Source organism: Pogonomyrmex barbatus, unplaced genomic scaffold (assembly GCF_055798465.1).
Source record: "Pogonomyrmex barbatus isolate J1 unplaced genomic scaffold, ASM5579846v1 scaffold9, whole genome shotgun sequence".
Lineage (NCBI taxonomy): Eukaryota > Metazoa > Arthropoda > Insecta > Hymenoptera > Formicidae > Pogonomyrmex > Pogonomyrmex barbatus.
Window position 1 is genome coordinate 9,082,804 of NW_028297193.1, and position 14,825 is coordinate 9,097,628.

The 14,825-nt window shown below is 30.6% G+C and overlaps 2 protein-coding genes across 2 annotated transcripts; both read right to left on the bottom strand.

Moving 5' to 3' along the window:
• Positions 1-1,338: 1,338 nt before the first annotated feature.
• On the bottom strand, positions 1,339-6,473 carry LOC148934662 (nuclear RNA export factor 1-like). The gene is made up of 7 exons (XM_089084472.1): positions 6,247-6,473; positions 3,552-4,420; positions 3,342-3,454; positions 2,932-2,968; positions 2,623-2,840; positions 2,299-2,467; positions 1,339-2,162 (listed from the first exon to the last, which is right to left on the bottom strand). The coding sequence occupies exons 1-7, from the start codon at positions 6,320-6,322 to the stop codon at positions 1,683-1,685; spliced, it is 1,962 nt and encodes a 653-aa protein (XP_088940598.1). The 5' UTR covers positions 6,323-6,473; the 3' UTR covers positions 1,339-1,682.
• A 2,049-nt stretch (positions 6,474-8,522) lies between these two features.
• Positions 8,523-14,262, bottom strand: LOC148934663 (nuclear RNA export factor 1-like). The gene is made up of 7 exons (XM_089084473.1): positions 14,036-14,262; positions 11,338-12,206; positions 11,128-11,240; positions 10,716-10,752; positions 10,407-10,624; positions 10,083-10,251; positions 8,523-9,946 (listed from the first exon to the last, which is right to left on the bottom strand). Exons 1-7 carry the CDS (start codon positions 14,109-14,111, stop codon positions 9,467-9,469), a joined length of 1,962 nt encoding a protein of 653 aa, XP_088940599.1. The 5' UTR covers positions 14,112-14,262; the 3' UTR covers positions 8,523-9,466.
• Positions 14,263-14,825: the final 563 nt, after the last annotated feature.

Below are 14,825 nucleotides of genomic sequence, written 5' to 3' on the forward strand. Positions count from 1 at the left end.
TAAAGGTACGACTAGCAATCATCTTCTTAGAAAGAAAGATAGAGATACTTTAGTTTTTGTAACATAACTAGAATCCTTTACTTTATATCATATAAAAAATAATTCCCTTCTATAAAATTCATTACGTTATTTCTTTTTCACTTTTTCACTGTTTTAAAAGTATCGATATCTTTCTTATTTATGCCTCACTCGTAAATACTTTTTAAGGAAATCTGAAGTTTTCTGTAATATTTAATGCCGCATTGCGTATGAAAAATATGAAAAATTAACAAAGTCAGCAAGATGCTATGGAATATAACATTTCTATTCTTTCATATCTTTCGAGTCGATTAAATTGATAAAGATTTTAGAAATTATGATGTTTGTAGTAGACGATTTTGAACCCATGATTGAAAAAATGTGATTTATGATAAATATCTATCTATTATAAAAATAATTTTTATAACAAATGTAACTGTCATACCAAAACATATTTTTTGTCGATATGTTGCTACTATAAATCTAAATTAGTATCTTAATTTTAATGCAAAATTAATTTCTCTTTCTCTATAGACAGATAGGAAGAAATTTTTTCGTTATTTCATATTATGCAAAATCTGAAGATTAGAGAGACATAACAAAGAGATGTTTCTTATATATGCGGCATATTGTTCTGTTCTATTCCAGTATTAATCAGTAATGCGACTTATTTTATCGTTAACGTGCACTTATAATCTTTGTTTCAATTTACATACATTGCATGTCTATCGATATAAAAGCAATAACAAAAACAAAGAATAAAACGACCAACAAAAATAATAAAAATAACTAATAATAACTAATAATTTTTGATAATTCAGTACGTTTCTCAAGTACATTTCTCAAGAGTTCATCATATTTGACTTGATATTTATATACATGATTGATACTCCCAAAAATTCATTCATATTCTATTCTTACAATGTTAATATGTATATACATTTAAATAAAATATTAAACTCTTTTTCTACCATTTTGTAAATTATCTTGTGATTTCAAAAGGAAACAGACAATATGGCATACAAATAATCAATTAAACAACAACTTTTAACTTATAATGTACCATTAAATATCGTAATGTATAATATTGAAAGTTGTTCAAAAATCAAACAAATCAATATAGAAAAAAGACAAAACTCGATATTCTCGAGACATACCGAGATTGTAAATGATTTTTAACAGCTTTCTTAAGAACATAAAATGCGCATAATTGTTATTTTATTTTACTTAAACAAGGATCACAGGTATTTATCTCACTTTCGGAAATATATCTAATAATATTATATATATATATATATATATATTATGTCTATAATAAATATTTTTGTTATAGAACCTTAATATATCAATATGCATTAATATATTTCCTTCCTTTTTCCAATACTTTTCTCTCCTTGTAAAAATTAATAGAAATATATTTTGTTGCTATACAAAGCGATACAAAATTGATGGGAAACAAAACCTAAGTAATACTTTTTGTTCAGATTCTAATGCCAAAAGGTAAATCCTTATGCAAAAAAAAAGAAAAGAAGATTAAATATAAACGGAATAATTTGAAATGGAGTTGAGACTCTACAAGAAATTGAGACTCTACAAGAAATTTGTTCTCTCCTCTTTGACTAGCTATTATCACAGTGATGGGTATTATATACTCACACATGCATCTACTTCGTAAACGCTTCTAGTGGTATCTGCCCACATTTACAAAATTCTTGAAAAGCGGAGAGTGCGTTCTCGTAGTTCCATCCCGTTTCTCGTAAACATTTCAAGCTCCATTCCAGATTCATAGTCGTTTGCTGACTTAAAGTTATTGTCATCTGCTGTTTTATCTCCCCGCTGGGTTCCATTGTCATCGCCACTTCTGCGACTTCTGCGACTTCTGCGACTTCTACGACTTCCATCGCCGGCGTTTGCTGAGTTTGCTGATCATTTAACGATAACTGATTCAATTGCTGACGTAGTTGCTTCAGTTGTGCCTCGGGCGGTTGACTGATATGCAACTGCTCATTCCGAATACAGTATCCGTCACCTTCCGGAACGATCATGAATGTCCGATTGAAGTGGCGAATGGGTTCCTTGTTGTCCTTGTTGTTGTTAAGTAACTCTTGGAAGTAACCCGTTAGTGTGATGAACATCATTGCTCGCTGCAAATAGATAAGAAATAAATTATTTACTAAATAAGTAATTATATCGTCCTCTTTTATACCGTACCATGACGTAACCATGACAGTATATGATGATACTATATCATCCGTAACAATAAAAATTAGTACCACTTACTGTAACAAGAGAGATGTCCATAGTAAAAGTATTTAGCAAATGCCTTGTTCGTGGCATTTCTGATAATAGAGAAACTACGGGTAATCTACCCTGTTTCAATAACTTGTGTCTTTTGTTCGTGTCATTTATTTTCAATAAATTCCGATTTCCCATAAAATATTCATTTAATCTGCAACAAAAATAATTATATTAAATAATATAAAATAAAATAAATCAAAACTCAATATATAACTCACAAATATTACCGAGACAAATGTAGAAATGTACAAATATTCGTCAGAAAGAAAACAAAGAGCGTAGCAATATATAGTACATAACACTTACTTGTAAGAATCGGTTATAGTCATGCTAAAGCTAGCGTCTTTGTCATATGCATTAAGTAAGGCTTGGCGATTCTCACTATCGAATACCGTGAAATAATGTTGCAAAAAAACACCCGCAATCTCTCGCGCTGTGACATCGGTAACGAACATTCTCTGTGATGGAGGAACTTTAGTTTCATCTACATCGAAGACGATCGGTCGTGGCAATTCAACACCATCCTACAGAACACGATAAAAGCTTGTGTCACACGAAAAGATGGACTAGATGAATTTTAATACACGCGTATCTAACAATGTATATGATACTCACTAAATGCATTAGTTTTGGGAACCGCTTCCGGATATCGCTATAAATGAAAAAAAAAAAAAGGAACAACTGATTTTTGTTAACTGATAAAAATATAAAATGCAAATCATTTATCCGAAATACTTAAAGAAAATTGCACGCGATAGTATTTGATAAAATTAAAAACAAAAGTGAAAAGATATGCGCATTTGTAATTTAACGGCATATTTTTAACGGCAAGCCCAAATTAAACTACTAAAAAATTAATTATTTAAAGACGTTTAGCTAAGAGAATTATATAAAATACATAAAAATAAAAAAATAAAATGTAACATATCATCGTATTACTCTTATCTTCTGTTTCTCTATTTTAGGTAAAAGAAAAAGAAAAAAAAAAAAAAAAAAAAAAAGATTACATTCGAACGTTACGTTACCTAACGTAATCACTTTGCTGAGATTTATATTTGTTGCACACAGGATTTCCACTTAACTTCAATTCGCTGAGTTCCAGATTCTTGATGGAATCAAGCTGCTGAATGTCTCTGATCTACAGTAAATTAAGTAAATTAGTAAAATTTGAGTCGTCAAAAGGGAAATGAACATAACGCAGCACATATTTCTATATTCATTCTGTGTATACTCACTTTGTTTCTACCAATGTAAAAAATCTTCAGTTTTAAGAATTTATCACTTAAAACGCTGAGCCCTTCGATATTCTGTAATTTGTTGTCTTCCAAATTTAAGGCTTCCAAATTCGGAATATATTCGGCTACAATATTCAACACAGTCATCAATATGTCAGGATGAAACAATGCACAAAGGTAATCAGAGACAAGATCTGGATCTAGATGGAACTTGGACAAATCTAAAGCATTTGTCTCTCGAACGTATCTCTTTTCCATTGCTTGCTTTAATCGTTCCTTCAACTTGTCGTCAATCTCACATACTGGAAATCCTTTACGTTGCCCTAGTCTTACTTGCAATTTAAACCCATCAATCATTGTAATCTTGCGGTCACAATTTACCAATGCATTTGCCGTCTTGTAATCGTCTACGTAGAAACTAACTTCCTTTCCCATCACCTTATACATTATAGGAACAAATATTTGAGGCGCCATAAAATTCAATAAGGCTCTTATTACATTGTCTTTCTCATATTTATAACCATATGGTATGATAATTCTATAATAATTGGAGTTTATCACAGGAAGAGGACGCGACAGAGAATCTGATTGACCTCTTTTTAAATTCTTATTCTTGTTCGGCATAGAGTGGTTTCTTCTCTGAGACGTGATTTGCCAAGCTCTGTCTCCTTGATCTTTATTTCTTGGACCAATTATGACTCGTCTTGTATCTTTGTTCGAATCAGTCAGAAAAATATTCTTATTAAAATTCACCAGTGACAATTTACGCGACATTTCCCTATTGTTAAATCTTTCATTTTTAAATGATATGCAATGTTTAATGGGACCGATATTAGATCCACCGTTATTCCTTCTGATGTTGTCACGACCTAGAAGAATATAATATAACGACAAAATGGTAAAATTACAAAATATGTATAATAATTATTTCAATAGTACAATATTTCATAATTCTAACACCTTTAATGAATAACGATTCTTCATTACTATCTCTAATTATGCCAAGAATCCATGAATCCGTGTCATATATATTTCTTTAACGTTTATGACGTAAACAAGTGTATAAAATTTTTAGATAAGCTATAATGCATTTTCTTTCTTCTATCCGTTCTATCCGTATAATTCAATACTTTCTAATATTGTTGCATTGTTTGTTGCATATGTTTACGATTGCGAGCGCGATACTCAATACCATGTTTCTTTCTCTTTTACTTTCAATTAGTATTAATTTTATGATTAATTTTATGAAAATTTAATTTTATGTAAATTTTATTACTTATAGTATGCATTATATATATATATATATATATATATATATATATATATATGAAATGTTTTATACGAATCACAGTCGCTTTATTCTATATAGAAGGCGTCCAAAAATTCATAGTTTCAAAGATAGAATATTCCTTTGGAAATCTATAGAATTATTTTGACCAATTACATAACTGTCCACGATTCAGCGATTAGTCGAAGTAATTCACGTGATCCTAGTTTCTCGTTTTTCTTCTACATGATATTTGTTTTTAATTATAAGTAATATTCTTTGTGCTTCAAAATTCTTCCTATCGTACAATCTTATTTGATTGCACAATAATACGAATTCCGACGCACAAACAATATTACTTATTAATCAAAAACAGATATTATGTAGAAAAAGAAATTATATCACTAAACTGATAAAATAATTTTTAAAATTAATAACTTATTCATTAAAGTAAACAAATACATTCATTTATTAGTGAAATAAATTTTTTTTATTTATAAAACGCGTTGCTTTGTTAAACAAATTCTTTATTTAATTTCAAAACATTTTTGGTGTATTAACATCTACAATTCTTGAAATATTGATTTTTCTTGAAACATAAACATATATTTCTTAAAATATAAAATATTAGTTTTTTAAGAAATTCTTTTTATTAAAACAACAATTCTTTATTTTAAATAAAAGAATGTTCCATAATTAAATAGTACAACTTTAAAAAAATAAAGATTTACATACTAAATATGTATTTATTAAATTTAATTTCAAGTGTGTCATTATAAAGAGAATTTATGTTCTGTTTTTATATAATTTCCTTGAATTCGCATAATGTTACAATTTCCAATTACATTACAACCTTCAAATGAAAAGTGTCTTTGCAATTATTTAAATAAGCTATTTTCTTTTTCAAATTAATTAAAAAATATTTTTCTAATTTAAGAAATTTTTTTCAGTGTAAGCATTTTTCTAATTATCTCACCGAGTATCGAGTTAGGAGTTATTCTCGGGAAATATTGCATATGAAAATCCTAAAATTTATATAACACGTTATAGATTTTCGTATACGATATTTATACGATACAGATTTAAGAATCCCAGGCCGGAATATTACATCTATAGTACCAGACCTATCATGTTTAGTATCATTACGCGTATTTCCAAAGTAAAAACGCTTCTTCTTTCGAAGTATTCGCGAATTTAACATTCTTTTTCTCTCGAGTATTTCATTTTCTCGCGATCGCTCAACCGGCTCTAATCGTAAATGAGCTACATCCAACAAACAAACCAATACTGGAAGATAAATCGAATGTGTACTATTGTGTGGTATATCGGAGTGTATACCAAAGAGATATGCTTAATACAAAACGGAAAGCTGAAATCATGCGCTGAAATCATGCATGCGATGTACCGCGGAACTGTGAAAATACTTACGGAAATAACTCTTGTTCTCGTTTCCTCGGATGTTTTGGTCACCCCACATTTTTGACTTGTTGAATTTCCTCGACATCTTTTTCGAAAATAATACAAATAACACAAATCTGAAATAAACTAAAATCTGCCGATACCAAATCAACTAGCGCAATTATATTCCGCTTAATCTCACTTTCTATAGGCGATTTTTCAAACTCGACTTCTCAGACACGAACGACGCTTACTACTCCGTGAATTTCATCGGAATAACTCGCGTGATCGCTAAACGGCACGCTCAAGCCGACGCTTCGCTTTGTACGCATGCGCAGAGATGTCCCATCCTCCTGATGATTCGTTGCACCAGTTGTATGCTTGCAACAGTGATGCGAATAGTCGAGCCACGCCCCATATCAGCGAGTTTCCCCCTCCTTACTTACGCACGCAGTGACGCTCCGACTATCCGTGAGATTATCCGCGCGTCACGCAAGGCACACGAATAGACGGAGCGTCTCTCTCTCTCTCTCTCTCTCTCTCTCTCTCTCTCTCTCTCTCTCTCTCTCTCTCTCTCTCTCTCTCTCTCTCTCTCTCTCTCTCTCTCTCTCTCTCTCTCTCTCTCTCTCTCTCTCTCTCTCTCTCTCTCTCAATGCAACATGGCATTTAGGACTCGAACTGAAACAAGTTCGTTTCCCAACATGTAGTATCCTTCAACTTCAAAGTCAAAAAATAGGATACAACTTCACAGCATAATATCACAGGACATTATTTTAGTTTTTACAATATTTATAGTTTCTCATTGTTCCATCAATTATGTATGCGTGTGATGTCAATGCGTGTGCAAGTCATTTTAAATGAGATAAAAACTGAATGTATTATACATATTGTACATCTTGATGTACAAGGCTAATATATATTGTAAAATAAAAAAATAATAATAATGGTAATATGAATATTGCAATGTCAAATAATTTATACTCATATAATATAATATAAGCAAGCCCTGCTTCACCTGCTATCTACAATTTACATAAATCTATTCACCTTTAATTGTACATGTGTGCATGTTAAATAACATAATTCTGAGAAACTGTTTGATTACTATTTACAATACTAATGTAAAAATTATTTTTTTTTAATTGTTTGACATAGTAAAACATACTCAAAACTATTATAAATTTAAATATGTATGGTAAAATTTGTTTTTGTCTCTTGATTTTTGTCACGCGATAAAATCCATTCAAGATCGATTTACTCCACTTTCGGATAAATTTATCTAGAAGATAAAACTGCGAATAAGAAAAAGAGAACGCGAAAAAGTAAGAGTAAGCGAAATCGTTTATCGTTTATCGAAAGGTGAAGCAATCCATCCTACAGAATATAAATCTTTACCCCTTTATCCCTTACATCAATATAAATTTGAAATATATAAAAAAAAGTATTGTATTTTTTTAATTTATTTGACGCGCGTTTATAATATAAATATTTACTTCTTATGTCTATTATATAATGACGTTATAAATACGTACAGAGTAATATAAATTGCACTCTTAAAGGTACGACTAGCAATCATCTTCTTAGAAAGAAAGATAGAGATACTTTAGTTTTTGTAACATAACTAGAATCCTTTACTTTATATCATATAAAAAATAATTCCCTTCTATAAAATTCATTACGTTATTTCTTTTTCACTTTTTCACTGTTTTAAAAGTATCGATATCTTTCTTATTTATGCCTCACTCGTAAATACTTTTTAAGGAAATCTGAAGTTTTCTGTAATATTTAATGCCGCATTGCGTATGAAAAATATGAAAAATTAACAAAGTCAGCAAGATGCTATGGAATATAACATTTCTATTCTTTCATATCTTTCGAGTCGATTAAATTGATAAAGATTTTAGAAATTATGATGTTTGTAGTAGACGATTTTGAACCCATGATTGAAAAAATGTGATTTATGATAAATATCTATCTATTATAAAAATAATTTTTATAACAAATGTAACTGTCATACCAAAACATATTTTTTGTCGATATGTTGCTACTATAAATCTAAATTAGTATCTTAATTTTAATGCAAAATTAATTTCTCTTTCTCTATAGACAGATAGGAAGAAATTTTTTCGTTATTTCATATTATGCAAAATCTGAAGATTAGAGAGACATAACAAAGAGATGTTTCTTATATATGCGGCATATTGTTCTGTTCTATTCCAGTATTAATCAGTAATGCGACTTATTTTATCGTTAACGTGCACTTATAATCTTTGTTTCAATTTACATACATTGCATGTCTATCGATATAAAAGCAATAACAAAAACAAAGAATAAAACGACCAACAAAAATAATAAAAATAACTAATAATAACTAATAATTTTTGATAATTCAGTACGTTTCTCAAGTACATTTCTCAAGAGTTCATCATATTTGACTTGATATTTATATACATGATTGATACTCCCAAAAATTCATTCATATTCTATTCTTACAATGTTAATATGTATATACATTTAAATAAAATATTAAACTCTTTTTCTACCATTTTGTAAATTATCTTGTGATTTCAAAAGGAAACAGACAATATGGCATACAAATAATCAATTAAACAACAACTTTTAACTTATAATGTACCATTAAATATCGTAATGTATAATATTGAAAGTTGTTCAAAAATCAAACAAATCAATATAGAAAAAAGACAAAACTCGATATTCTCGAGACATACCGAGATTGTAAATGATTTTTAACAGCTTTCTTAAGAACATAAAATGCGCATAATTGTTATTTTATTTTACTTAAACAAGGATCACAGGTATTTATCTCACTTTCGGAAATATATCTAATAATATTATATATATATATATATATATATATATATATATATATTATGTCTATAATAAATATTTTTGTTAAAGAACCTAAATATATCAATATGTATTAATATATTTCCTTCCTTTTTCCAATACTTTTCTCTCCTTGTAAAAATTAATAGAAATATATTTTGTTGCTATACAAAGCGATACAAAATTGATGGGAAACAAAACCTAAGTAATACTTTTTGTTCAGATTCTAATGCCAAAAGGTAAATCCTTATGCAAAAAAAAAGAAAAGAAGATTAAATATAAACGGAATAATTTGAAATGGAGTTGAGACTCTACAAGAAATTGAGACTCTACAAGAAATTTGTTCTCTCCTCTTTGACTAGCTATTATCACAGTGATGGGTATTATATACTCACACATGCATCTACTTCGTAAACGCTTCTAGTGGTATCTGCCCACATTTACAAAATTCTTGAAAAGCGGAGAGTGCGTTCTCGTAGTTCCATCCCGTTTCTCGTAAACATTTCAAGCTCCATTCCAGATTCATAGTCGTTTGCTGACTTAAAGTTATTGTCATCTGCTGTTTTATCTCCCCGCTGGGTTCCATTGTCATCGCCACTTCTGCGACTTCTGCGACTTCTGCGACTTCTACGACTTCCATCGCCGGCGTTTGCTGAGTTTGCTGATCATTTAACGATAACTGATTCAATTGCTGACGTAGTTGCTTCAGTTGTGCCTCGGGCGGTTGACTGATATGCAACTGCTCATTCCGAATACAGTATCCGTCACCTTCCGGAACGATCATGAATGTCCGATTGAAGTGGCGAATGGGTTCCTTGTTGTCCTTGTTGTTGTTAAGTAACTCTTGGAAGTAACCCGTTAGTGTGATGAACATCATTGCTCGCTGCAAATAGATAAGAAATAAATTATTTACTAAATAAGTAATTATATCGTCCTCTTTTATACCGTACCATGACGTAACCATGACAGTATATGATGATACTATATCATCCGTAACAATAAAAATTAGTACCACTTACTGTAACAAGAGAGATGTCCATAGTAAAAGTATTTAGCAAATGCCTTGTTCGTGGCATTTCTGATAATAGAGAAACTACGGGTAATCTACCCTGTTTCAATAACTTGTGTCTTTTGTTCGTGTCATTTATTTTCAATAAATTCCGATTTCCCATAAAATATTCATTTAATCTGCAACAAAAATAATTATATTAAATAATATAAAATAAAATAAATCAAAACTCAATATATAACTCACAAATATTACCGAGACAAATGTAGAAATGTACAAATATTCGTCAGAAAGAAAACAAAGAGCGTAGCAATATATAGTACATAACACTTACTTGTAAGAATCGGTTATAGTCATGCTAAAGCTAGCGTCTTTGTCATATGCATTAAGTAAGGCTTGGCGATTCTCACTATCGAATACCGTGAAATAATGTTGCAAAAAAACACCCGCAATCTCTCGCGCTGTGACATCGGTAACGAACATTCTCTGTGATGGAGGAACTTTAGTTTCATCTACATCGAAGACGATCGGTCGTGGCAATTCAACACCATCCTACAGAACACGATAAAAGCTTGTGTCACACGAAAAGATGGACTAGATGAATTTTAATACACGCGTATCTAACAATGTATATGATACTCACTAAATGCATTAGTTTTGGGAACCGCTTCCGGATATCGCTATAAATGAAAAAAAAAAAAAAGGAACAACTGATTTTTGTTAACTGATAAAAATATAAAATGCAAATCATTTATCCGAAATACTTAAAGAAAATTGCACGCGATAGTATTTGATAAAATTAAAAACAAAAGTGAAAAGATATGCGCATTTGTAATTTAACGGCATATTTTTAACGGCAAGCCCAAATTAAACTACTAAAAAATTAATTATTTAAAGACGTTTAGCTAAGAGAATTATATAAAATACATAAAAATAAAAAAATAAAATGTAACATATCATCGTATTACTCTTATCTTCTGTTTCTCTATTTTAGGTAAAAGAAAAAGAAAAAAAAAAAAAAAAAAAAAAAAGATTACATTCGAACGTTACGTTACCTAACGTAATCACTTTGCTGAGATTTATATTTGTTGCACACAGGATTTCCACTTAACTTCAATTCGCTGAGTTCCAGATTCTTGATGGAATCAAGCTGCTGAATGTCTCTGATCTACAGTAAATTAAGTAAATTAGTAAAATTTGAGTCGTCAAAAGGGAAATGAACATAACGCAGCACATATTTCTATATTCATTCTGTGTATACTCACTTTGTTTCTACCAATGTAAAAAATCTTCAGTTTTAAGAATTTATCACTTAAAACGCTGAGCCCTTCGATATTCTGTAATTTGTTGTCTTCCAAATTTAAGGCTTCCAAATTCGGAATATATTCGGCTACAATATTCAACACAGTCATCAATATGTCAGGATGAAACAATGCACAAAGGTAATCAGAGACAAGATCTGGATCTAGATGGAACTTGGACAAATCTAAAGCATTTGTCTCTCGAACGTATCTCTTTTCCATTGCTTGCTTTAATCGTTCCTTCAACTTGTCGTCAATCTCACATACTGGAAATCCTTTACGTTGCCCTAGTCTTACTTGCAATTTAAACCCATCAATCATTGTAATCTTGCGGTCACAATTTACCAATGCATTTGCCGTCTTATAATCGTCTACGTAGAAACTAACTTCCTTTCCCATCACCTTATACATTATAGGAACAAATATTTGAGGCGCCATAAAATTCAATAAGGCTCTTATTACATTGTCTTTCTCATATTTATAACCATATGGTATGATAATTCTATAATAATTGGAGTTTATCACAGGAAGAGGACGCGACAGAGAATCTGATTGACCTCTTTTTAAATTCTTATTCTTGTTCGGCATAGAGTGGTTTCTTCTCTGAGACGTGATTTGCCAAGCTCTGTCTCCTTGATCTTTATTTCTTGGACCAATTATGACTCGTCTTGTATCTTTGTTCGAATCAGTCAGAAAAATATTCTTATTAAAATTCACCAGTGACAATTTACGCGACATTTCCCTATTGTTAAATCTTTCATTTTTAAATGATATGCAATGTTTAATGGGACCGATATTAGATCCACCGTTATTCCTTCTGATGTTGTCACGACCTAGAAGAATATAATATAACGACAAAATGGTAAAATTACAAAATATGTATAATAATTATTTCAATAGTACAATATTTCATAATTCTAACACCTTTAATGAATAACGATTCTTCATTACTATCTCTAATTATGCCAAGAATCCATGAATCCGTGTCATATATATTTCTTTAACGTTTATGACGTAAACAAGTGTATAAAATTTTTAGATAAGCTATAATGCATTTTCTTTCTTCTATCCGTTCTTCTATCCGTATAATTCAATACTTTCTAATATTGTTGCATTGTTTGTTGCATATGTTTACGATTGCGAGCGCGATACTCAATACCATGTTTCTTTCTCTTTTACTTTCAATTAGTATTAATTTTATGATTAATTTTATGAAAATTTAATTTTATGTAAATTTTATTACTTATAGTATGCATTATATATATATATATATATATATATATATATATATATATGAAATGTTTTATACGAATCACAGTCGCTTTATTCTATATAGAAGGCGTCCAAAAATTCATAGTTTCAAAGATAGAATATTCCTTTGGAAATCTATAGAATTATTTTGACCAATTACATAACTGTCCACGATTCAGCGATTAGTCGAAGTAATTCACGTGATCCTAGTTTCTCGTTTTTCTTCTACATGATATTTGTTTTTAATTATAAGTAATATTCTTTGTGCTTCAAAATTCTTCCTATCGTACAATCTTATTTGATTGCACAATAATACGAATTCCGACGCACAAACAATATTACTTATTAATCAAAAACAGATATTATGTAGAAAAAGAAATTATATCACTAAACTGATAAAATAATTTTTAAAATTAATAACTTATTCATTAAAGTAAACAAATACATTCATTTATTAGTGAAATAAATTTTTTTTATTTATAAAACGCGTTGCTTTGTTAAACAAATTCTTTATTTAATTTCAAAACATTTTTGGTGTATTAACATCTACAATTCTTGAAATATTGATTTTTCTTGAAACATAAACATATATTTCTTAAAATATAAAATATTAGTTTTTTAAGAAATTCTTTTTATTAAAACAACAATTCTTTATTTTAAATAAAAGAATGTTCCATAATTAAATAGTACAACTTTAAAAAAATAAAGATTTACATACTAAATATGTATTTATTAAATTTAATTTCAAGTGTGTCATTATAAAGAGAATTTATGTTCTGTTTTTATATAATTTCCTTGAATTCGCATAATGTTACAATTTCCAATTACATTACAACCTTCAAATGAAAAGTGTCTTTGCAATTATTTAAATAAGCTATTTTCTTTTTCAAATTAATTAAAAAATATTTTTCTAATTTAAGAAATTTTTTTCAGTGTAAGCATTTTTCTAATTATCTCACCGAGTATCGAGTTAGGAGTTATTCTCGGGAAATATTGCATATGAAAATCCTAAAATTTATATAACACGTTATAGATTTTCGTATACGATATTTATACGATACAGATTTAAGAATCCCAGGCCGGAATATTACATCTATAGTACCAGACCTATCATGTTTAGTATCATTACGCGTATTTCCAAAGTAAAAACGCTTCTTCTTTCGAAGTATTCGCGAATTTAACATTCTTTTTCTCTCGAGTATTTCATTTTCTCGCGATCGCTCAACCGGCTCTAATCGTAAATGAGCTACATCCAACAAACAAACCAATACTGGAAGATAAATCGAATGTGTACTATTGTGTGGTATATCGGAGTGTATACCAAAGAGATATGCTTAATACAAAACGGAAAGCTGAAATCATGCGCTGAAATCATGCATGCGATGTACCGCGGAACTGTGAAAATACTTACGGAAATAACTCTTGTTCTCGTTTCCTCGGATGTTTTGGTCACCCCACATTTTTGACTTGTTGAATTTCCTCGACATCTTTTTCGAAAATAATACAAATAACACAAATCTGAAATAAACTAAAATCTGCCGATACCAAATCAACTAGCGCAATTATATTCCGCTTAATCTCACTTTCTATAGGCGATTTTTCAAACTCGACTTCTCAGACACGAACGACGCTTACTACTCCGTGAATTTCATCGGAATAACTCGCGTGATCGCTAAACGGCACGCTCAAGCCGACGCTTCGCTTTGTACGCATGCGCAGAGATGTCCCATCCTCCTGATGATTCGTTGCACCAGTTGTATGCTTGCAACAGTGATGCGAATAGTCGAGCCACGCCCCATATCAGCGAGTTTCCCCCTCCTTACTTACGCACGCAGTGACGCTCCGACTATCCGTGAGATTATCCGCGCGTCACGCAAGGCACACGAATAGACGGAGCGTCTCTCTCTCTCTCTCTCTCTCTCTCTCTCTCTCTCTCTCTCTCTCTCTCTCTCTCTCTCTCTCTCTCTCTCTCTCTCTCTCTCTCTCTCTCTCTCTCTCTCTCTCTCTCTCTCTCTCTCTCTCTCTCTCTCTCTCTCTCTCTCTGTGTGTGTGTGTGTGTGTGTGTGTGTGTGTGTGTGTGTGAGCGCGCGCGCGCGCGCAAGTGGAAGGGGAAAATCACTGGTGTGCTCGGGCTCAAATTCGCATCAGTGGCTTGTAAGCGTGAAAGTGCAATCTCACACATATGAAAAAGGCAAGGAAAT

Excerpts from the sequence above, each read along its gene's own strand:
- LOC148934663 (XM_089084473.1), bottom strand. The coding sequence starts at position 14,111 with ATGTCGAGGAAATTCAACAAGTCAAAAATGTGGGGTGACCAAAACATC. Across the intron at positions 11,241-11,337 it reads TTTACATTGGTAGAAACAAA|ATCAGAGACATTCAGCAGCT; the intron begins GTGAGTATACAC and ends AATTTACTGTAG. Across the intron at positions 9,947-10,082 it reads TGGACATCTCTCTTGTTACA|CGAGCAATGATGTTCATCAC; the intron begins GTAAGTGGTACT and ends ATCTATTTGCAG.
- LOC148934662 (XM_089084472.1), bottom strand. The coding sequence starts at position 6,322 with ATGTCGAGGAAATTCAACAAGTCAAAAATGTGGGGTGACCAAAACATC. Across the intron at positions 2,841-2,931 it reads TCCCAAAACTAATGCATTTA|GATGGTGTTGAATTGCCACG; the intron begins GTGAGTATCATA and ends CGTGTTCTGTAG. Across the intron at positions 2,468-2,622 it reads ACTATAACCGATTCTTACAA|ATTAAATGAATATTTTATGG; the intron begins GTAAGTGTTATG and ends TTTTTGTTGCAG.